The 20,862-nt window shown below is 42.8% G+C and overlaps 1 protein-coding gene across 1 annotated transcript in view; it reads right to left on the bottom strand.

The window, feature by feature from the left end:
* The window catches only part of tmem145 (transmembrane protein 145), a gene marked incomplete at its 3' end in the record, with an annotated part of 33,205 nt that overhangs the window by 2,856 nt on the left and 9,487 nt on the right, over positions 1 to 20,862 (bottom strand). Inside the window, exons 2-13 of the mRNA XM_079164845.1 lie at positions 19,062 to 19,136; positions 18,490 to 18,567; positions 16,180 to 16,266; positions 15,372 to 15,473; positions 9,050 to 9,134; positions 8,501 to 8,572; positions 5,329 to 5,397; positions 4,616 to 4,696; positions 4,199 to 4,277; positions 2,833 to 2,926; positions 985 to 1,157; positions 157 to 277 (exon numbers count right to left, since the gene is read on the bottom strand). Coding sequence (XP_079020971.1) covers positions 157 to 277; positions 985 to 1,157; positions 2,833 to 2,926; positions 4,199 to 4,277; positions 4,616 to 4,696; positions 5,329 to 5,397; positions 8,501 to 8,572; positions 9,050 to 9,134; positions 15,372 to 15,473; positions 16,180 to 16,266; positions 18,490 to 18,567; positions 19,062 to 19,136 — 1,116 coding nt within the window. The remainder of the gene's footprint in view (positions 1 to 156; positions 278 to 984; positions 1,158 to 2,832; positions 2,927 to 4,198; positions 4,278 to 4,615; positions 4,697 to 5,328; positions 5,398 to 8,500; positions 8,573 to 9,049; positions 9,135 to 15,371; positions 15,474 to 16,179; positions 16,267 to 18,489; positions 18,568 to 19,061; positions 19,137 to 20,862) is intronic.

The following is a 20,862-nucleotide window of genomic DNA, read 5'->3' as shown; positions in this document are numbered from 1 at the left end:
GAGTCAGTATGACTCAAGGACAGTGAATAATGTATGACTGACAGTGGCAATAATGACTCTTGAATAATGTGAACTGTGTTGAAGTCCAAGGGGCTGCATGAGCATGTGTGTGTGTGTGTGTGTGTGTGTGTGTGTGTGAGTGTGAGTGTTACGAACGAGGAAGACGATGTGAGCATAGAGGTGGATGCCGAGCTGAATGCCGTTGACGATCTTCTCCCGGGCCCAACGAGGAATCCCAAAGTTGGCGATCAAAGCCATAACAGGCACGGCGAAAAACCTGAGGAAGACAAGCGAGTAGATTTAGGAGAACGAAAAAACGCATTAAAAGAAAAGATGAGAACAGAGTTTGATGACGAGAGAAAGAGAGGCAGGGAGAGTAGAAACGGATGTAAAACACACAGAAAGATAATAATGGAAGGAGAGGAGAGACGTAGATAATTAGGCGGGAGATAGTGGCAACAATGAGAGCGAAATACAGAGATAATATTAGTCTTTGTACTCCACACTTCATTCGAAGCTCATGCTATTACACCCAGTGAGTGAAGGGCAGAGAGGCTGATGTATGCAGAAGAGATTTTCTCAGGCTTGTTTAAAAGGAAAAACACTTTCCAGTATAAAGCTTTAAACTATCTAGCACACATATAGAGGAGCATGAATTATTCCAATAGAAGAGACCTCATCAGCTGAGTAAAAATAGATGTTTTCCTCTAGCAATCATTCACTCAAGTACAATTATCTTATCTGTTAGCAGAGCACAGAGGTTGGGCTCACAATGTCATTGAAGGGTAGTGTGAAATAAACAACTTTTCATTCCCGGACCGCTAAAGCATCAGCTATCTCCTGCACATTTTTACCGAGCGGCATAAATTATTCAAATTGAAGAGACCTCAAACAGAGAAATGTGTATTTTTCTACTCCTGCAATCCCGCTCAGGTGCTATTATCCTCAGAGAGGGCAGAGTGGGGGAAACGGCACCGGTCTCACCATAGTGTGTACGTGGTGAAGAACGGGATGTAGAAGGGCTGTTTCTCAGGGTAGTGTTTCAGAGAGACCAGCACGGCGTAGCAGAACCACACGTAGGCCAGCAGCTGCAGGCCCATCAGTCCGTAGCCTGCGGGGCTGTCGTAGGCGTACAGCACTTCACCTGGGTCAAAGAACTGGCGCAGGAGCATGAGAAGACGTTAAAACAAGCCTAAACTTTTACACCAAGTAGAAAAGAAGCATCTTTTGGCATGGCTACACATTGCAGTCTGTGCCCTAATTACTAAGATGGATTGCTCGTGGTTCGGCTGATGCACTGCGATGACCGAGCCAAAGCTCGGCTTATTGCATTCTGTGCGAGTCTTTGACATTAACACTTCTTCTCAACAACTGGGTCATCGGTATGTGTGTGCACAGGTTGTGTGTGTGTGTGTGTGTGTGTGTGTGTGTGTGTGTGTGTGTGTGTGGGGGGGGGGGGGGGGGGGGGGGGGGGGCACCTGTGCTTGCATCTGCGGACACTAGATAGCATTCACAGGCCAGTGACTGGATAGTGTTGGCCATACAGTGTTACACCTTGATACATAATGCATTAGTCTGATGACTCGGTGTTAAGCTTATTGGGATCCAACCAGCAAACCTGAGCCTGGCAGATTCCCCGACTGCAGGCCCAGGAACAGGAACACTCTTTAACTCTTTATATCAGTTCCAAGTGTAACCTAGTTTGGTGTATTTTTAGCAGGAGCTCCCCTGAGTTTTGCGCTCTTTAATAGAAGGGACCGTGTAGGGAGACAGGCAGCAGATAAATTACACTGCTTCAGATCCACATATTGCAGTGTGAAAAATGGCTATAGGCTCTAGCGTTAAATATAGCATGGATACTTTCACTGCAACATTCCCACCGGGTCATTAAAAGGCTGTATTCAAAGACTGTAATCCCCTGTACCTAAATGTACCATCATTACGGCCGACTGTGCTGAAGCCTCTGCAGCACGCACAGACGTATAACTGTAACACTCCAGAGTGTCTAATTAATTCATGAGCTCATATGCTTACATGCTATAACATCATAGCGGTTTCCTTCTTCACATAGGCAGAGTATGATTCATTTAATGAGAGTGGAAATCTCTCAGTATACTGATTAGTAAGTCTGACTTTCAAATCAGGAAACCTTAAAGAAACAGTCATTGATCGAAGATTTATTATCTCAGGTATATTAGTGAGTACTGCACATCTGTTTCGCTGTCTTTGTAGTCTGGAGCTGCCTCGATGTTCCTATTAATTTGAGTCTCATCAAGGAGTTTCCTCTTTTTTTACAATCAACTTGTTGCATTTTCAGAATTAGCAATGTAATTAAGTGACTTGACAGAAAAAGCCATTACAGCCCACGTTGATGTGTGGGCTTGACTCAGCCATGAATATTTATGAGATTATTAAAATAAAGCCAAAGGGAGCAATAATACGAGTGCAGAACTGTTTCAAGTCATGTCAGAAACATCAGCAGTCACCCTAGGCGTAATTCAGGCGCTGCTTTCAAGACGCGTCTGAAGTGATGTGTTGGAAGCGTTCACATGTTTTAAGGAATCTGAATTCAAAACTAAAAGAAAAGGACCGCAGTTTGATTTTTAGTAGTTTTAAACTCAAAATGAACAAGTGACGAACAAGGAATGTGGATTTGCAACTTTTCTCTGTTTTACATTACTGTAAATTAAATTTCTTTGGGTTTGAATGAGTCACCTTAGGCTTTGGGAATTAGTGTTGAAAAGTAATCAAAATGAAAAGTCCAGTGATTAATAAGATATTTAAATAACCTCAGTATCCCTAGTGTTGTGTGCGTGCGTTCGTGTGCATTACCTCTGCCTCGTAGATGAAGAGGATGACGTAGGTGATTGTGTAGACTGTCATGTAGATGCTTAACTTAACCGACCCACTGTGACTGATCCTCGCCCTGACACACACACACACACACACACAGGGTCAGAGGTCACACACACACATGCGGAAGATAAGAAACAATACAGACACCCTCAAAGATACACAGACAGAGGGAGTGACATGGAAACACACACAAAATCACACATTTGGTGCTTTACACACAAAGCAAAGACAGCTTAATCTAAAAAGCAGCTATTCAACGCCACACACTACAAAAGGACTGGTGTGCTCAGCTTTATAAATATAAAATGGTTGTCGACTTTTTCACGGTAGGCTCTGAAAATAGCTGTCCGCACTCACAAAAGCAGAAATGAATTCTTCTTCATTTGCAGTCAACAAATATCACAAGCAATTTCAAACATCCTTTTGCTAAGGCTAATTCAACAACGCACACCAGAGAAAACATGTCAAAGTTGTGGGATTATTTCCAAACTGTCAACTTCTCAGTTACTGCACATAAACAGCCATGGTTCTAGCTGGATGGGGATGCAGTTTAAGTTTATTCACTGGGGTTTTAAGAGGGTTTAATGAGTCTGAAAGATCAGAGAATCTCCTGAGCTCAGAGCAGGATGTAATCCCAGAGTAAAAAAAAAAACAGCTTAAATCTTGCAAGCTCAGTTTTTACTACAAGAGTTCTCGAAAATATCCACAGAGATTCAACTGAGCCCTAAGCAGGGCCAATCTTCAAACTGTGACCACTGGTTTAGAAGATGACTCACCATGAATCAAAGCTCAAAACCTTGTGAACTGCCATTTACTGTAGCGGTTTCTCGCGTTATCTGTGGATAGCTTGGAAGAGATCTAACCTTTCAAGAACAGCTGACATGTTTGATGACTGTTCTTTCAAATTGGAATTGGAAAACTTGAGATCACTCGTAAATCATCTCTTGTGCAAGCTATCTGAAATAATGCCTGCCCCAAGCAAATCTCCACTGAGCCTTGCCAGAAAACCGCCGAGCGAACCTAAGAATTGTCAGCTGGCTTTGCAGGGCAACAAGGTAAACCTGCAGCTGACACAGAAACCCCAAAACAACATAAAGTTCACAGCAAAGCAGCATCTGTCTATCACATTCCCATGACACATCAGGTGTTCATCCGCACCACCGAGCGAACTAACTGACTATTTGACTGACACCTAACATTGTCATGACATACTGTACTGAATGTGACAGTGAGGCCTGGCAGTGAGAGGCAGCAGCAGCATAAACACACCTGGAGAAAGTGACAGGCTTGTATTACAAGAGACACGCATAGACTTGAAGAAACACACACAAGCTGCACCCACCTGGTGACAGTGAAACCTTTGCCCAACAATATGAGCATCAGGAGGAACACCAAGAAACTGACTGAGAACAGTAATTTCCCTGGAGACGGACAGAGAGGAGGATTGAGACAGAAAGTGAGAGAGAGAAGACAGAGGGGGTAATTAGGTTGTGGTTTCCGAATCTGTAATATCAGAGGAGAAAGATTAAAATCAGGTCTTCTCACAAACACACACACACACACACGCAAAAAATCACACACACACACACACACACACACACACACCTGTCTCTGCCCATCCAACCAGCTATTGCACTTCTTCACCCGCACACATCCATCATCGTCCACTCATTCATTCTGCTCGGACAGTGAGTGATTTTCCAGTGCAGAGGCAGTGTCAGTCAGTCAGTCAGTGGCTGATGCGGGAGGAAAAACTCACCAAGTAATTTCAGGCTGCCGTTGCCAACTCCATCTTGAGCATACAGGCCCCAGTAGACACAATGGAACAACAGGCTGAGCACTGCCAAGTAGAAAAGATACAGAGAAAGAAAGAGAAAGGGAGAACGAGGGAGAAGAGGAGGAGGAAAGGTGGAAAAGAAGGAGATGTCAGTCACAAGACATAAAGACGAGAGGAGACAGGGAGATGATAATGAGGAAAGAGAAAGGGCAGAGGTAGGAGAAGAGGAGACAAATGGGGAGTAGAGAAGCGAGACAGAAAAGAAGAGGAAGTGATAAAATGGAGCAAAAGGCTTGAGAGACGTGGGAGGAGAGGGAGAAAGGGAATACAGGGGTGACAGGACAATTGAGAAAGGATTTGAAGAGGGGACAAGCAAGCGAGAGGGAAGAAAGTGAGATAAGAGGGGGAGATGAAAAAGGAGAGGACAGGTTGAGGAGAGTGATGGGGTGTTCGTCACTAACAGCATGCTCCACTGAAGACTGCGCCGCATGGCTGTTTGCAAAAGTTCCTATTCAGAGGCTAATAAGGACGATAATATCTCGCCTCTTTGATGGGATTAAGGTATAAGATGCTGCAGCCATGCGAGAAGCTCATTGTTTTCTTGAGCGTGTGTACGTGTGTGATATGCTATAAAGTGTGTGTGTGTGTCATGGTTTGTGTGTGTGTGTGTGTGTGTTGGGGACAGAAGCACTCACCCTCCACACCTGCCGCCATCATAAACATTTTGTAGGTTGTGTGAAGAAGCTGTCTTCCCTTCAGATTGTCTGCAGAGGAGAGAAAAAAAAGAGAATGAGATGTGTCTGTGTCTGTGTGTGTGTGTGTGTGCGTGCGTGCGTGCTGGTGGGGATAGAGATAAAAAGGATGGAAATATGCTAACAGATGGCAAAGGAGAGCGAGAGAGGCACAGATAGTGAGAGACAGAGGATAAAAAAAGAAGACCGCCTTGTGGTTGTATGCCTCTGCCAACCATTAAAGTTGCAGTTTATATCCACGTCTGTCCAAAATGTCACCACTTAATAATTGTATCCTATTACATTACATTTGTGTGGAATTGTGATAGTTAGCATATGAATTCTTAAATTCACAGGGACCTTTAAGCACCATATTCTAATCCGTTCATCCTTGTGTCTATGTGGACGTTTGTGCAACATTTGAAGAGATTACCCTCAAGGCGCTGCTGAAATATCACGTTCAAGAGAATGAGCCAGATGTGAGGTTGCAGTGACCTTGAAGTTTGACCACCAAAATTGAATCAGTACTGCTGAGGTGCCTTAAACTTGCATTATTTCTAATAGCCAGGAGGGGCCGACTCCTCACTTGATTTATTACCTCAGTAAACACGAGTTTATAACCTCAATCGCTAGTTTCCAGACTTCTTCAGAACAACATGATGTTCATTTAGTAAATGATCACATTTAGAGTAGAATAGACGATGAAGCACGGTTCGCTTTAGGGCGTGGCTACCTACATCCAGTCTGGTACAGTGAGTATTCTGTTCATGAGAGTTAATACTAACATTTTGGTTGCCTAAAAATGTCTTATTCAGCATTTGGTCGTACTTAGCTCAGCCCTCTTGTGTCACTTATAGCTCCAAAAACCAAGATGGCCATGGCCAACATGCCGAACTAAAGGCTTGGAAACCATAGTCCATGAACGCATGGGTGACGTCACGGTGACTACGTCCACTTCTTACATACAATTTATAGTTCATCCTTTAGTCCTAGAGGACATTTATGCCGGCGTGAGGAGAAGGTCAGATAAAAGAGGGGGGGTGACCATTAGCATGCATCCATCTAGTGATGCCCGTCACTAGATGAGGCCTTATACATCTTCTCCACTCTCTCTCCCGAAGTTGTGAGGAAATATTTTTAATGCGTATTTAACAAGAGAATTTTATGACCTAAACACTTCTGCAAACAGAAGTGGCCCTGGGGAAAATTTACAGGGGGAGGAAGGGTCATAAACGCACACGCACACGCACACACACACACACACACACACACACACACACACACACACACACACGCTGCTGGATCCTCCTGTGACTTCTTCAAAGGTACACTGTTGGTGGCTGTCAAAGGAACATTTTTCCCTAAAACGAAAATTCTGTCCCCTTCAATGTTTTATAACCTTTTAAACATTTTACATATTTCATAATCTGCATATTCTATGGCATTGTGAATATTGTTTTCATTTTGGTGGAAGTAATGAAATAAAAGTCCCTCTAGGCCTGATTCCCTCTATTTGTACAACACTCTACATCGTTATTTACACGTGCTTTGTTTGACTTTAAAAAGGTTAGAGATCTAACAGTGTTTACCTGAGGAGGAACCGGAGGGCGAGCGCTACGCTGCTGTGACAACCAGCTGCAACCGCCGTATGAGAGCCGTGCAGAGTGGCAGCCACTAGCTAGCCAGTGGGGCACGCTCATATGCACGAACATGCACTAAAAAACATGCGTGTTCGGTGTTGTAAACAAAGCAAGGAGAGGCTTGGATTACAACACACACAGAGAGGGAGAGCGCTGTAATTCTGATGTCTTTACATCACAAAAAGCTGCTTTCTAAAAAAAGGTATAATTCAGTCAGGAACACTCTCGTTATAGATTTTAACCATTTATTGCAACAAATGGAATACAGTTAAACTTGGCGATAATGGCTCCGCTCTTTGAATGCTCCCCGGATTAGCCAGCAGCTACTGAGCTAAGACTGGGAGAACCCCCAGCCAATAAGGGTGTGCAGTCCTTTCTCATTCCCAGGTCAAATAGCCCCGCTTTGTCACGCCCCTCTGCGTCATCCAGGCTCAATGTATATGGCACTCATTAGCGTCCGTTACAAAGCGGCAGAGAAGGGGATGTTACATCGCTGTGTGTTTTTATGCGTTTCCCCTGTCAGTCTCTCAGCTGTGTGGCGATATATCAGACTGTGTCAGTGAGCGAGCACAAAGAGAGCAGACAGGCCACAACAGGATGAACCGATAAAACGTACAATTAGATGAGTCGACCACCCATACAGCTACTGTTGCTGGACGGTTGAGGCATGTGGCTAATTTAAATCGTAGGGTAGCCCAGCGCAGTTATCCTTCGGGGTCGTTTGGATCACCCGTACGTTTGGGCTTTAAGAGGACAGCTCCGTCAATGGAACGCGCATAAACGGCAACGAATAATAGCAATAAATCGAGTGGCGCGCAGACTTCCTTCCTCACCCATATGGTGCTTAACACGTTTCCACGGAAGTTAGAGCAACTAGAAAAGGGCAAACGAATGAAATGCACCGTTAACTTTCATACAATTACAGATTTCTACATTATTGGAAATATTTGGGATAATGTAAATACACAACTCAACAAAATATATAACATACTAATGTGTTTTTTTTATTTATTTAAGTGAGTCAATCCTTAGGAAATGTAAGGAAACCTTACAGTACACGAAGAAAGCAAGGAATGACAGATCAGTGGGGCTCTTGCTCTCAGCTGCTTCGGGTTATTTGAGCTGACCTTCGTGTGACAAACTCGCTTCAGTAACCTTAAGGCTACCACTACCTTCTCCATTCAACCGTTCAACTTTACACAAAAAAACAAACCCCACTCTCGCCATCCTCCCTCTCCTGCTTTCTAGATTGCTCTTGCTTCGTTCTGACAAACTCCCTGCTCCGAGGGAAAAGTAGGCACATGCTCCCCCTTTACTTATCAGAGGAAACATGAGAACTTACTCCAATCCCATCAAGAAAGCATGTAGATTTTTATAATAGATCTGAAGAAAAGGGGCATTAAATGATTGCTGGGGCTCTGAAAGTCAGAATAAATTGGCTCATAGGAGAAGAGGGAGGAAGAGAGATACAGTTAAGTGGAAAAGGCGGTACTTACAGGCAAAGTAGCAGGAGAGGAGGAACACCAGGGAGAAGATGACCAGGAAGGTGATGTCCGTCTCCAAGATGCCTGTGAATAGGGGATGGTGGAAGTAGAGGAAAGAAAGAGAATAATTGATGAGAAAGAAAAGGGATAAAGGAAGGCACGCGAGAGAGGAGGTGGAATCAAAATGAGGTTCAGAGGATATCAAGGTGAGGAAGAGAGGGGCAGTAGAAGTAGAAAAAAGGAAATGGTGAAAAATCCAGAGAGGCAGGTACATGATGAGGATATTGGATTAGTTAAGAAGCAGAGAGAGTTACAGTAGAAGAGAGGGGGAGAGGCAGAACATTGGAGATGTAGGAATAATTCATTTGGAAGCTACTTGGGCCTCTTCTTCTTTTCATCCATTCCTCTCAGTTCATCTATCATCATTAATTCATCCAGCCGTCCCTTCATTATTGTAATTTGTTCAGTTCAGTGTGCTTTATTGGCCGTGCTAAGTGGTGTTGGCTTGTGCCATCGGCGATTCCTTCCATAATCTCTCTTTTTCTGTCCAATCACTCTTACCGAACTCATCTGCAGAGAAATGCTGCGTCCAGAAAGACTGGCCGTTGGACAGTTTCATCTCGTACTCCAGCATCAGGCCTTCGCCCTGCGAGAGAGGAGAGGAGAGGACACAGAGAGAGAGGTGAAATAAAAAATACATTCAGGCTTTGTGAGCTGAACAAAATATACATTCAATCTTAAAGCTGTACTGGACAACGACAGTAAGAGGTAACCACTCTTTAGATACGTTCTATAAACATTATTCCTCTGACATTTTGAGGTTTCATTATAAATCTAATGATGGGAGAGAACAAAATGTTAGCTGGACTTAAAACCAGCATTGTCATGTTAATATGAGTGCAAGGTCACCAAGATGTTTGACATTCATAGAAAATCATTTAGGTCCTCCTGAAATTAAATTACACACTGCATCAGCACTTTAAATCACATTTGCTATGTCTTTGAACCAAAAGGGGGACATTTATATTTCAGATGTCATGATGGCGCCGCCTCTCTTTGCACTAATCATAAATCGATTCATTAATAAATTAATGAAATATTTTTTTTGGTACCAATACCAAAAAAATGTAACTTGTTTTCATTACCTTACTTAATCTTAAAGCAAGATAAGGTGTTATTTGTTGTCAAAAGAAGCCAACGTTCTTAAAAGTAAAATGTTATATAAACAGTCAAACAAAAATAAAGTTAAAACTGTGATTTAAATGAGGAAAATATCTAATAGAATACGAGAATGGCCGATACTCGCTGCTCTTCTGGGACCAAAACACTTTTGAAGATCAACACCCAGCCTCATTAATAATGCTGCTGTGATGACGAAGCAAGTAGACGCTTTATTGCTCAACACTCAGAAGGACCAAATACGATCACAGCAATGCAGCCGTTGAGACCACAATCTAAACTACGCCACCAAATCAGGAAAATTACGATCCCAGAGGACGTCTAACCTCATATCACAATGTCAACACATCGCCCCGCTTTCACTTCTACACTCGGAGACCATGCAACATATCCGCAAGCTGACGAAAAGCATCTGACGTTGCTCGCCCGTCAATCATGAGACAGTTTTGCTGATTTTCAAAGATGGTTGATTCATCATTTTCTGCTGCAGTAATTGACCGCTGACATCCATTCTTCACACCAGCATGTGAGTGAAGGCGGCGAATGTACCGCACGTGAATTTGTGATTTTGTTTGAAATGAAATCTCTGCCTGCCACAGCTTTACGTTTAAAAAAAACAAAAAAAAACCTTTCCTGTTACAAGAGGAGGAAAACATCCAAATCCTCCTTGGGGAGAGACACACTGTTGGTCGAGCTGCTCAGTGTAATTGTGCCGTATAGTCAGTCGATCCCCCAGCTGGCCTGGAAGTGCCTCGGGATCCCCCAGATGTGTGGAGGTTAGTTAGTGGAGGAATTAAAAAAAAAAGGAATCTAGGCTGCTAATGTGCTGCCAATGAGAATATGACCCAGATTAACAGGAAGGAAGGATGGATCATATCCAGAGCAACAGTTTTCTCTGCTTTGATGCAGCGCGCTCTTTTTTTATATCAAAACTTTATGTCGATCGATGTATTTGCTCTACATTACAATGTTGTGAAAGAGGACAAAAAGAGAATATCTGGGTCTGTAAACATGCAGCAAAGGAGAAATACCGTGAAGTAAATGAACACACCGGTGTGTTAAACCCATATTGGAATGATATGTTCGTTTTTTTTGGCAGTCACACAAATAAAAAAAGTGTCAAGCTGAAAGTGAATTCTGGGAGGTGAAAAAAGTGGTATGGGGAGCAGAGAACGAGATAGAAGGGAGGCAGAGATCGGTTGACAATCGGAGCACAGTGAGCTCATTTCACACACGCGAGTTCAAAGCCGATGGAGTTTGCGCTTGTGGAGCGAGTGAAAAAAAAAAAAAAAAAGACGACGACTTTGATTTCATTTGGCAGCCTGCGACTCCATCTCACTCCCTCTATCAAAAAGGGTGAGAGGCATAGAGCGTGCACTGCCACAAAATCAATACAGACACAAAGAGCAAGGAGACAGAGATACAGAGAGTGATAGATGTAGAAAGAGAGACAGTAAAAAAAAAAAAAAAAAGACCATGTAGAGAGAAAGCCAGAACGAACAGAAAGGAGCACATGCAAAGAGGGAACGAGAGATGTATGCAGGGGAGATGAGGGAAGAAGTAGCACTTCACACAGCAGATTACCTCTTGTTGGGACTGACAGGGAGTCACAGGATGATTCTGGGGTTGCTTGTTGGTTTCAGGTGTAAAAGGCATCCACTTCTGATATACTGTGCTGATGTATCACACACTGACTGTGCTCTAACCCAAACACCTGTGCAGTCTTGAACATCTTGTGCTCCCCCTGGGCTGCTGATAACTGCATTTAGAGTTGTTAGAGTGTGGATCTTTTTCCTCTACCATATGTGGACAGCTGAACATTACGCTCAAAACCAAAACCATGAGACATTAAAAGGGATACTCCAGCAATTTAATACTGCACTTCCACAACGTTGGGGGACTCACAGTCGCAAGAGGTAGATTTTAAACGGAACGGTCAAATATATTTTGAAATGTATCCTATTAGTCCCTAGCATGAGTTTACTCTATTCTACATTTCCTATAAGGAAAGTTGACGATGCATTTTCATTAGATCCTCTCTGCCTGGCAGACGCCAACGTCTTTCAAACTCCACACTTTTAGATTGAAAAGCTCTCTTTCTCAGACTTCACAAAGCTCCTCCAAAGCCAAATGTCCCTTTGATATTCTGCTATAACAGCCTCCACTCCTCTGGGAAGGCTTTCCAAAAGGTTTTTGGAACCTGGCTGCAAGGATTTGCCCCCATTCAGCCACAAAAGCATTAATTGCGGCACTGATGTCGCGCCTGACTACTGGTTGGCAGTAGAGGTTTAGACATTTCTGAATTCTAAAATGCATTGGGACGCGTACGTGGACAGCTCTGAATCAATGCAGTGACAGAACATACTCGGGAGTGTGCTTTCATTTCAGCTCAGTGTGAAGCTTTACTGCATTTCTGCTGTCATTCACAGAGGGCGGAGCTTGATACACTCCTACACCAACACGCCTACAGAGATGGCAGTCTGCTAGCTTGTTGCTGTCGCCACAAGTATTAGCTGCTCTGTTTCAACTATGTTGGGCTGAAAAAATGACTTAAACCAAGTAAGAGTAGAAGAGCTATGACGACGGAAAAAACTAACTAAAGTCCACAAGCCACTAGGCTAACTCATGCTGTGTAAAATGCCATAATCATTTATTGAGACGCATCGACATGCATCGAGAATCGTTGACAGGAATCAGAATCAAATCGAATCATGAGGGCAGTGAAGAAGGGCCAGTGACGTTCTTCATCAACAAACTCATTGCTTTATGGACTTTGCTTTGTGCGTGGAGGCATTCACGTGTTGAAACAGGAAAGGGCCTTCCCCAAATCAACACGATTTAGCGATACGATTTCCCTTAAATAATCAATTAATCCAGAAAATGATCCCCAGATTAATAACAACTGTTAATAATGAAAAAACATTTTAGTTGCAGCTCTGACAAAGTGTATTTTGACATACTACACTAGCAGAATCACACTCTTCAGCACTGCACTTTGTTTTGACAATGTGAGCAACACAATCTACAAATCATCGGGTTTTGTTCATTTCCTATAAAAGTGAGTAAATCTCCCAAAAGACTCCGAACACTGTCAGAGACTCGTGTTATTGTCTCTTATTTATCACATTAAAGAAGTGAAATGCGTCAAGTCCAAACGGGCTTCCCATCTTTCACAGAGTGATATGATAAGGATCCCTCCTCTGTATGCGACTGTGCTGAAGTCTTTACGAGAGACAGTTTACATTTCTGGACAGAACACAGTAGACGTAGGCGTTTTTCTAAACTTGTTCTATAAAGATGAGTCACCTGGCGAGTCCAATTTCGGCACTACCTTGGTTCCCTACTGAGGTTATTTAGTTTCATTAACTGCAGTCCTGCTCAGCATAATACAATAGCGGCTGATTACAACCATTCAAAGCTTTCCCTTTCTCCACTTCTGTTTGAAAGACCCCAAGGATAAACGCCTCATAAACTAGCGCTCAGACAGCAGCAGCTGGCAAGCAGGGAAGCCATTTTGTTGTTCTGTTATCTGCAGACTTTCAATTAATGGTATAATTAGCCCCAACTAATGAGTTATATGTTTGTAACTTATCAAAATAGTTTAATGTAAGGCAATAACACAGAAATAAGTGTTGCCTTGTGAAAACACACACCGCCCCACGGACGTAATTACAGCTGGACAGTAGAGTATGTTGTTGATGCAAGTTTTTGAGACTAAATTACCAAGATAAATACTATTCATGCAAATACATCTGCAGGAGACAAAACAACATTCATGCCTGCTGATATTAGTGAACTTTGGCTATTCTGGCAATTTACTTGTCTGAAAAACCTTCTGACTGCCAGAGGTCCTCTGCTCTGTAATTTGTGATAACCTGAATTGTATTTATAATGACCGTCGTTTTTTCCCTGATGATATAATGATTTGCAGCCTTGAGGTTTCCTGCTATAATTCAAGAAGTGAAATTTCCTGGAAATGTTAAATAATGATCCACCTCACATTTTACCATTTCATGCAGGCGAGTCTACATCTGGGGATTGAGACACCCTATGGTTTCAAGGGGCTTATGAGCTGATATAGATTTAGATCCACTTCAGCACAGGTAAAAGACTGAGATGGAAAGTACATGAAATGAGAGGCGGTATAAGAGAGAAACAGGGACAAAGAGAGAGGAGAATAAGTAGCAGCACATAAAAGTGAGGGGGCACGGAATAATGCATTAAATGAACAAGAAGAAGAAATGAGTCCAGTGAGAGGGCACGATGGAGAGGAAAAGCACAATTAGAGACAGGCTGACGGAGAGGAGCGGGAGACGGAGAGGTAAATGGATATGAAAAGGCGTGGAGTCGCGTCACAGCTTGGGTGACACAGTTTGAAAGAGAGCAGGACGCAGCCGGTAAATGTGAGCGACAAACGAAGAAAGACGGAGAGGTGTGAAAGCATAAGGGAAACGAGAAGGCGAGAGGCGAGGGGTGTAAATTGTCTGCGGGAGTGGAGACGAGCTCTAACTCTTTAGTCCAACAGCATTAGGCAGGGCGTCTATCAGCGGACGCTGGCATGACACTAAACCACACTCCGTGGGAAGCATCTGTTCTTATCATATCCCTCTTCAACCGACAGCAGAAAAACAAATCCACCACAACAAAAGAAAAACCCCTCACACACTTCTGACCAGGAGCATGACACTGATGCAAACCAGATTGAGACACTGATAGGCAGGCAGGCATACAGTGATACACAACTTCAGCAGAAATCTTACTTATTCACCAAAAAAAACAACACACACACACACACATCTATTCCTGGGATTCTTCCTTGACTGAAGCCCTCGGTGTAGGAGGCTGTAGCATCACTGAGCAGAGCCATCATTATACGAGCTCCTGATTTCTTCACCGAGTGCCCCAGTCCAAACTCGCATCAACAAACAACACACCGCAGCTAACTGTGTTTTCCCCCCCCTCCCAGCGCACCATTAGCACCATACTGAGCCCCATTATAAAATAACACAATGCTTAAAAAGTCCCTGAAGGTAGCAAATCAATAGCAGCGGACACCCTTGTAGGGACTGTTCAGCACAGTTAAAGCAGAGAGTCAGCTATATTACATTTGGGATCGGGTCTAATGGCTCTGCAACTTGCATCAGCATTTATAAGCCAAGGTAGAATACAATCTTTTTAAAGTTGCAATCTTTATAAGAGTATCTGTCTCTCTATCTCATTTGGATAACAACTGTAAATCAAAGGGTTACATGTCCTTGCAGTTCAAGAATTCAAAATGTGGCCTGGTGCTAAATGCTCAAATGGGAAAGCACATACTGGAACAGAAATTATGTTGAATCATAGTTGATTTAAAATGTATAGCGAGAGACAGCACAATAAAAGTAGCCTCAACACATCCAGGGTTTCACAGAGCCTTCCTCCGGGTATGCTGGGTGTATTTATATGGATATCTGAGACATCTATATTATTGTTATCAATAAGAAAAAAGGAGCAATCTGATCATTGATGGATAGATGATGCTGACGAGGACGACAGTGATGAAGTTTGTTTGTCTGAAGAGCAGCAGAAAACAAACGGTGACTGCACCGTTATATTTGCATGCGAGGCACCCAAAGCGGCTAGCCTGATCAAGGTGGTCATGGTGGTACACCTGCACCTGTAGAGAGGAAAGGCCGGAGGAGTCGGGTCAGAGGTCGGTGCTTACCCCACACTTGCTGAGAGCAATGTACCACCATCTTTCCCTCACCGAGCGGAAGCTACGGCCGCCCACGCAGCTCAGAACCTCGTCATTCCCGTCTCCCTCCACCTGAGAGAGAGAGAGAGAGAGAGATAAAGGAAATGCATGAATGGGGGGGGGATGGGTCTGCACAGAGAATGTTGTTTTCCAAAAAGGCTGCGTGTTTTACCTCAGAGACGCATTGAATTATCACAGTAGAGTGGGAGCCTGATATATCGAGATACAAAGAAATTTCACACCCCAATATAGCCTGAAATGTGTCAACAAGATCCACTAACCGCCCCAACAACAGAGTCACGCTGGCAATCACACTTCCTAATGTGATAAACAAACATGTTGTCTTACTTATTGAAAAAGAAACAAAAGGAATATTTTATTAAAAAAAAGAAAAAGGTGCTAGAGGAGAGAAAAATCTTTTGGACCATTTCTGGTTGACTAGGACGCAGCAACACAGTAAATGTGTGAATCAGTAAAATGTTACAAAAACACATTACAGGCCATCAGCTTTCACTGCCTCTCCGTGGACTTGTTTACCCATTTTCTTACATATTTATGTTCCTTTTTTTGCATTACAAAAGAATACGCAATAGGACAGGTGAAAGTAACTGTGCGGTGATGAAATGGAATAATGTGACAGTCTCTAGCAAAAGCATAGAGAGAAGTCAGAGGTAAACCTTTACATTATATTCTGTTTATTACATTATAGTGTGTGTACATCCTTGTATATTTATTTATGTGTGTGTGTGTGTGTGTGTGGGTGTGTGTGAGCTCTTACCACACAGCCTGACCAGGTGTAGCGCGTCGTGAGGTTGATGACCTGGTTGTTCTCGGGCCTCAGCACCGCTTCCTTCTGGTAGCAGGTCTGACGGGAGACAACACATAATCAAAAATATTGGAACAACGTTTAAAACCTTCAAAAATGCCCTAAAATGGTAAATAGTCTTGTATAGCGCTTTTCTAGTCTTCCAACCACTCAAAAGCTCTGTAACACTTCATATCATCATTCACCCATTCATACACTGATGGCATTGGCTACCATGCAAGGTGCCATCTACCAATCAGGATCTATTTATTCTATTCGATCTCTCCATTTACTATTTCAGCACGGCACAGGCTTCAGGAGCAACTTGGGGTTGAGTGTCTTGCTCAAGGACACATCGACACGGACTAGAGGAGCCGGTCTTCTGATTGAGGGACGACCCGCTCCACCTTCTGAGCCACAGTCGCCCCCTAACAAATTTCACTTGCATCTACTCAGCATTTTACTTCTATTTCTACACGTTTCAAAAGATATTTTTTCAATAAAGCTCAGAAAATGTGCCATAACTTGTTGCATGCTGCTCTGGGATTACCCACATACAGCCTATACCTACGTTCAGCTGTATGCATATCAAGGAAAAACAGAGCAGCGTTGAAAGCATAAGAGACTGTTTTCTCAGTCCAGAATATACAGTGTTTAATTAAAATGTAATTGAAATTGTGGCAGCATTGCCTTCTGGTCTACTGAAGCTGCTCTATGTGGAATTAAAACGGATATTTTTTTGTCCCTCCTGTGGTTCATTTCTCCCTGCGTGACAGCTGAATATTACTGCAAAATGATGAGTGTAGCATGAAGGTCGTACTTTTTGATTTTCAGAAAATGACACCAGAAATCTGTCTGAGAGCAGAGGAATGGTGTGCTGTTTGCAGCTGTGTTGGAAATATCTCAAGATGGTGTCGCATCTGTGTGTCGAAAGATGTCAGCAAGAAGAAAAGTACACCGACAAATTACTTCCTGCGCCTATAGCAATGCAAGGTATTCGGTCAATGTTATTCTTTTTCCCAACAGGGCTAGACCATTTTAGAAGAGATTCTTCCATTCAGTACACAAAATGCCTGATAACCTTAATAATGACAGTCTTTACTCGGAAGCTCACCTTACTTTAATAACACAAGAAACCATCAGATGCCGAGTGCTGATAAAATAACACTGGGCTGGTTACACACGGCTCTAAAATGGGAGAGCGGCGGGTACCGACGTCTACTTACAATAAACGGTCGCATTATACATTATTCATTGGTTGTGAAAGCAATTTAATGTCAATTTTATAGACTGTATTATGTTATATCTCATAACATAAACAGCTAGCTGTGGCATACAGGTGAACACAACACAGATTAAGGATTCATGCACGCTTCTCCTTTACCTGAGGCCCATATCACATGAAGCCACTCTCTTTAAAAGACAAAGATCTCAAACCTAAGGTTTAGAACAAAATCATGGTGTTGAATGGACACTGTATAGACATGTGCATGGTAGAATAAGTTTGAGAACCCACCAAATGTAGGGATTACTCTAAATGCATACAGTGCAGTCTGTTAAGTACGTGGAAAGAGATGCATTTTCTATTGTTTTGGGTCTGTTCTCAGGCTGATTGGATTTTAAATACAACTATGAGGTTAAAGTGCTGACTTTTAGTTTTACGGGTAAATATCAACTCCCTTCATTTTGAACAGAGCAGTGGTTGTAAGTCCTAAAATGTGGATGCAAATATCCTCAAATCACGGTTGATAGTAAGCACTTAACCCCTTTCATCACGGTTTTATTAACATTTAGGATGTGTTTGAGTACTCGACCAAAACAACAAAAAAAAGGTGTCACTGTCCAAATACTTGTGGACTTTACTACAAAAGGCAGTGTTACAGGTTTCATAACCAGAAAGTCAACATCTATCTGCAGAAAATCCCCCAGCTATGATTTATTTTGTGAGAAGCAGCTTCAGCTCAGACAGAAGTCTCTGGCGTCTCACTTTCAGTTCACAAATATGGATTGTACCATCCTTGATCACGGCGTGTATCATCAATTATACATCATTGGCTGTGAGTGAAAAGCCTTTGAACAACTGAGAAAGACAGCTTTGTTTTATTCGGAGCAGCATGACCAGCGTGTGACCCTTTAGTTCAAGTTTAAATGTGGAAACCAGCTAAACTGGAGTCACAGAGCTTTTTCAGTACAATAATGACATATGAATTAGTAAACGGAGGTGTATTTCTCTTTAATGATGGCTTGTCATAAGACATGATGCAGAGGGTGTCAGTGTCTCACCTTTTCGTGCCTCTTGTACACAGCTGGCCACTGAGAACTGTCATCAAAGTAGAGCAATATGTTCTGACAGCAGCGAGACTGCACAGAGGCGAGGGACGGAGGGAGAGAGCATAGATCAGAGAGGAGGCAGTCGGACAGTTTGAGATTTATACGACAAAAACTGTTTCCAAAGTCTGCAGGCTACAGCAGTAAAGCAAGGCATGAGTAAAAGAAGACAGAGCGGAAGAACAAAACAGACCAGTAGAAAGATGGAGCGGGGGAGGGCAAAAGGGAGGAGGAGAGGATAGACAAAGAGGACGATGGCGGGTAAAGCAGGAAGAGCCGGAGGAGGAAGGAGCGATGGCATCGGTTTAGATGAAGTAAGAGCAAGGAAAGAAAGAAAGAGAGAGGACTGGGTGCTAAAGTGGAGAAAGAAAGGATGAAGAAAGAAGAAAAGTAGAACTCTTATGTTGCCAGACAAGAAAGCGTGGGCAAGCTGGGAAAACTGATTGAAAATAATAGATGTAAAATAAATGCATGATACAACAAAACACACACACACACACACACACAGCTACAGGAAGTCGTCCTACCTTTGGATAGCGGAACCGGAAGTCCAGACGTCCAAAGTCGGTGAGGAAGCAGAAGCGAGTGAGGAAAACCCAGTCCTGGAGTCAAGAAAGAGAGGAGGGGGGGGGGGGGGGAAGGTCAAACAGAGAAGAAGAACATTTTTTAACATGAATGAAACAAGATTACGAGTCTACAGCCTAGCTCTGTGCTCGCACGGCTAACTCTGAACTAAGTCACAGTAACCGAATTCTCACAGTAAAGCTTTCTGGTGGATTGAAGCTGGTCAGCCATGTTTTTTTTAGTTTGGGAAAAAAGTCTTAATTTACACAGAATTCATTGATAACTAGTCCTACTTAAGATAGTCAAGAACTAAACGCGTCGTGCACGGGATGAATTGACACGGCTATCAGTTTGATCGAAGTCTATCTTTGCGAAACCGACCCCTGATGATTGTGTTATTAGGTGAAAGGTCAACAGAAAGCTAAAGTTATAGTCCGGCTCATCCTCAGAGGAAAATATCTGAATCAAATGTCATGGCAATCCATCAAACGGGTTGTCGAGACATTTCACTCAAAGCCACAAATGTCATGCCTGCCCTAGAGGACAAGTCAGGGGGACTACCATAGTCAGTAGCAGTTATTGTTTGAGGGCCATAAATGTTTAGATGTGGAGATATTGTTCGGGATAAGTGAAAACTATGACCTACTTTTAGCGCTAGAGAAAAAAGTCAGGGGAGCAAAGGATTCATTCTCTGAGCACAATGTGTATCTGTACGACACTTTCACATGAATCCATCCACAGATGCTGAGATATTTCAGCCTACCTGTCATCATTTCATGTCTGTATAAGACGAAAATACAAAAGGAATAGAATAGTTTTTATAGATTATTTAGAATAAGCATATCACTACTGACTCAGAGTCAGAGGCGGACTGAGATGGTTTTGGTTTTTTCCAATGCTGGAGCATTACTTTCTTCACAGGTATGAAACCACAGGCAATAAATAAGTTGTCTTCGAAGGCTCGAAAGAAAATAGAAGTTGGGGAAGACATTAACTGGGCAATAAAGAGAAAGAGAGCAGAGGGGAGCCGAAACAGAAGGAGAGAGTTTCAGAAAAGTTACATTTTAAAAAAAAGGTGGAGGAGTAAAAGAACATGTTTCGGTGTAAGAGAAAAAGAAGACAAGTGGAGATGAGGGAGCTGGTGCCAAGAGGGTAAACTTCTAAAGTGGGTAAACACAGAGGGCATTAAGGGGCTGCTGAGCACATTAAAAAGGGAGAGAGGTGGAGAAGAGGAAAAAAAACAAAACGTTTTTAATATTATTCAGCCATAAGCTTGGCAGCATGAGACCAGATAATAGTGCTGATGGTGTACTTCACCGAGCTTACATAAGGCACTGCAGCAGCATGGCGTATGTATGGAGATATATATATATTTTATACAGCTGTGGCCAGACACATTCTGTAGATATGGATCATAGTGCTGAACACAGCACTGACACTATATCACATGATGTTTACACACATTTTTCATTATCTGGAGGACTGCCCAGAGGCAGACAAAATGAATGAAGACTTTTGAACCAAAATGAGATCTCAAGGCTTTAAGGAACAAGTAATAGCTATAGCCTTACAAAATTAGTGCAACAAATGGGGAGAGGTTTTATTTAGACAAACGACACTTGAGAGAGACCAATCTAACCTACAGATGTGTGGTAAAAGCCTGTTAATCAATAGGGTGTCTCACTAGGTTAACCAAGTGCTTGGTTTAACTAGTGGGACACCCTCACCCTCACCTATCGAAGTGGCCTCTAACGTAAAGACGCT

This window comes from Pholis gunnellus, assembly GCF_910591455.1.
Source record: "Pholis gunnellus genome assembly, chromosome: 8".
NCBI lineage: Eukaryota > Metazoa > Chordata > Actinopteri > Perciformes > Pholidae > Pholis > Pholis gunnellus.
The sequence above is the reverse complement of the archived record's forward strand: the minus strand, read 5'-3'. Positions and strand labels throughout refer to the sequence as shown.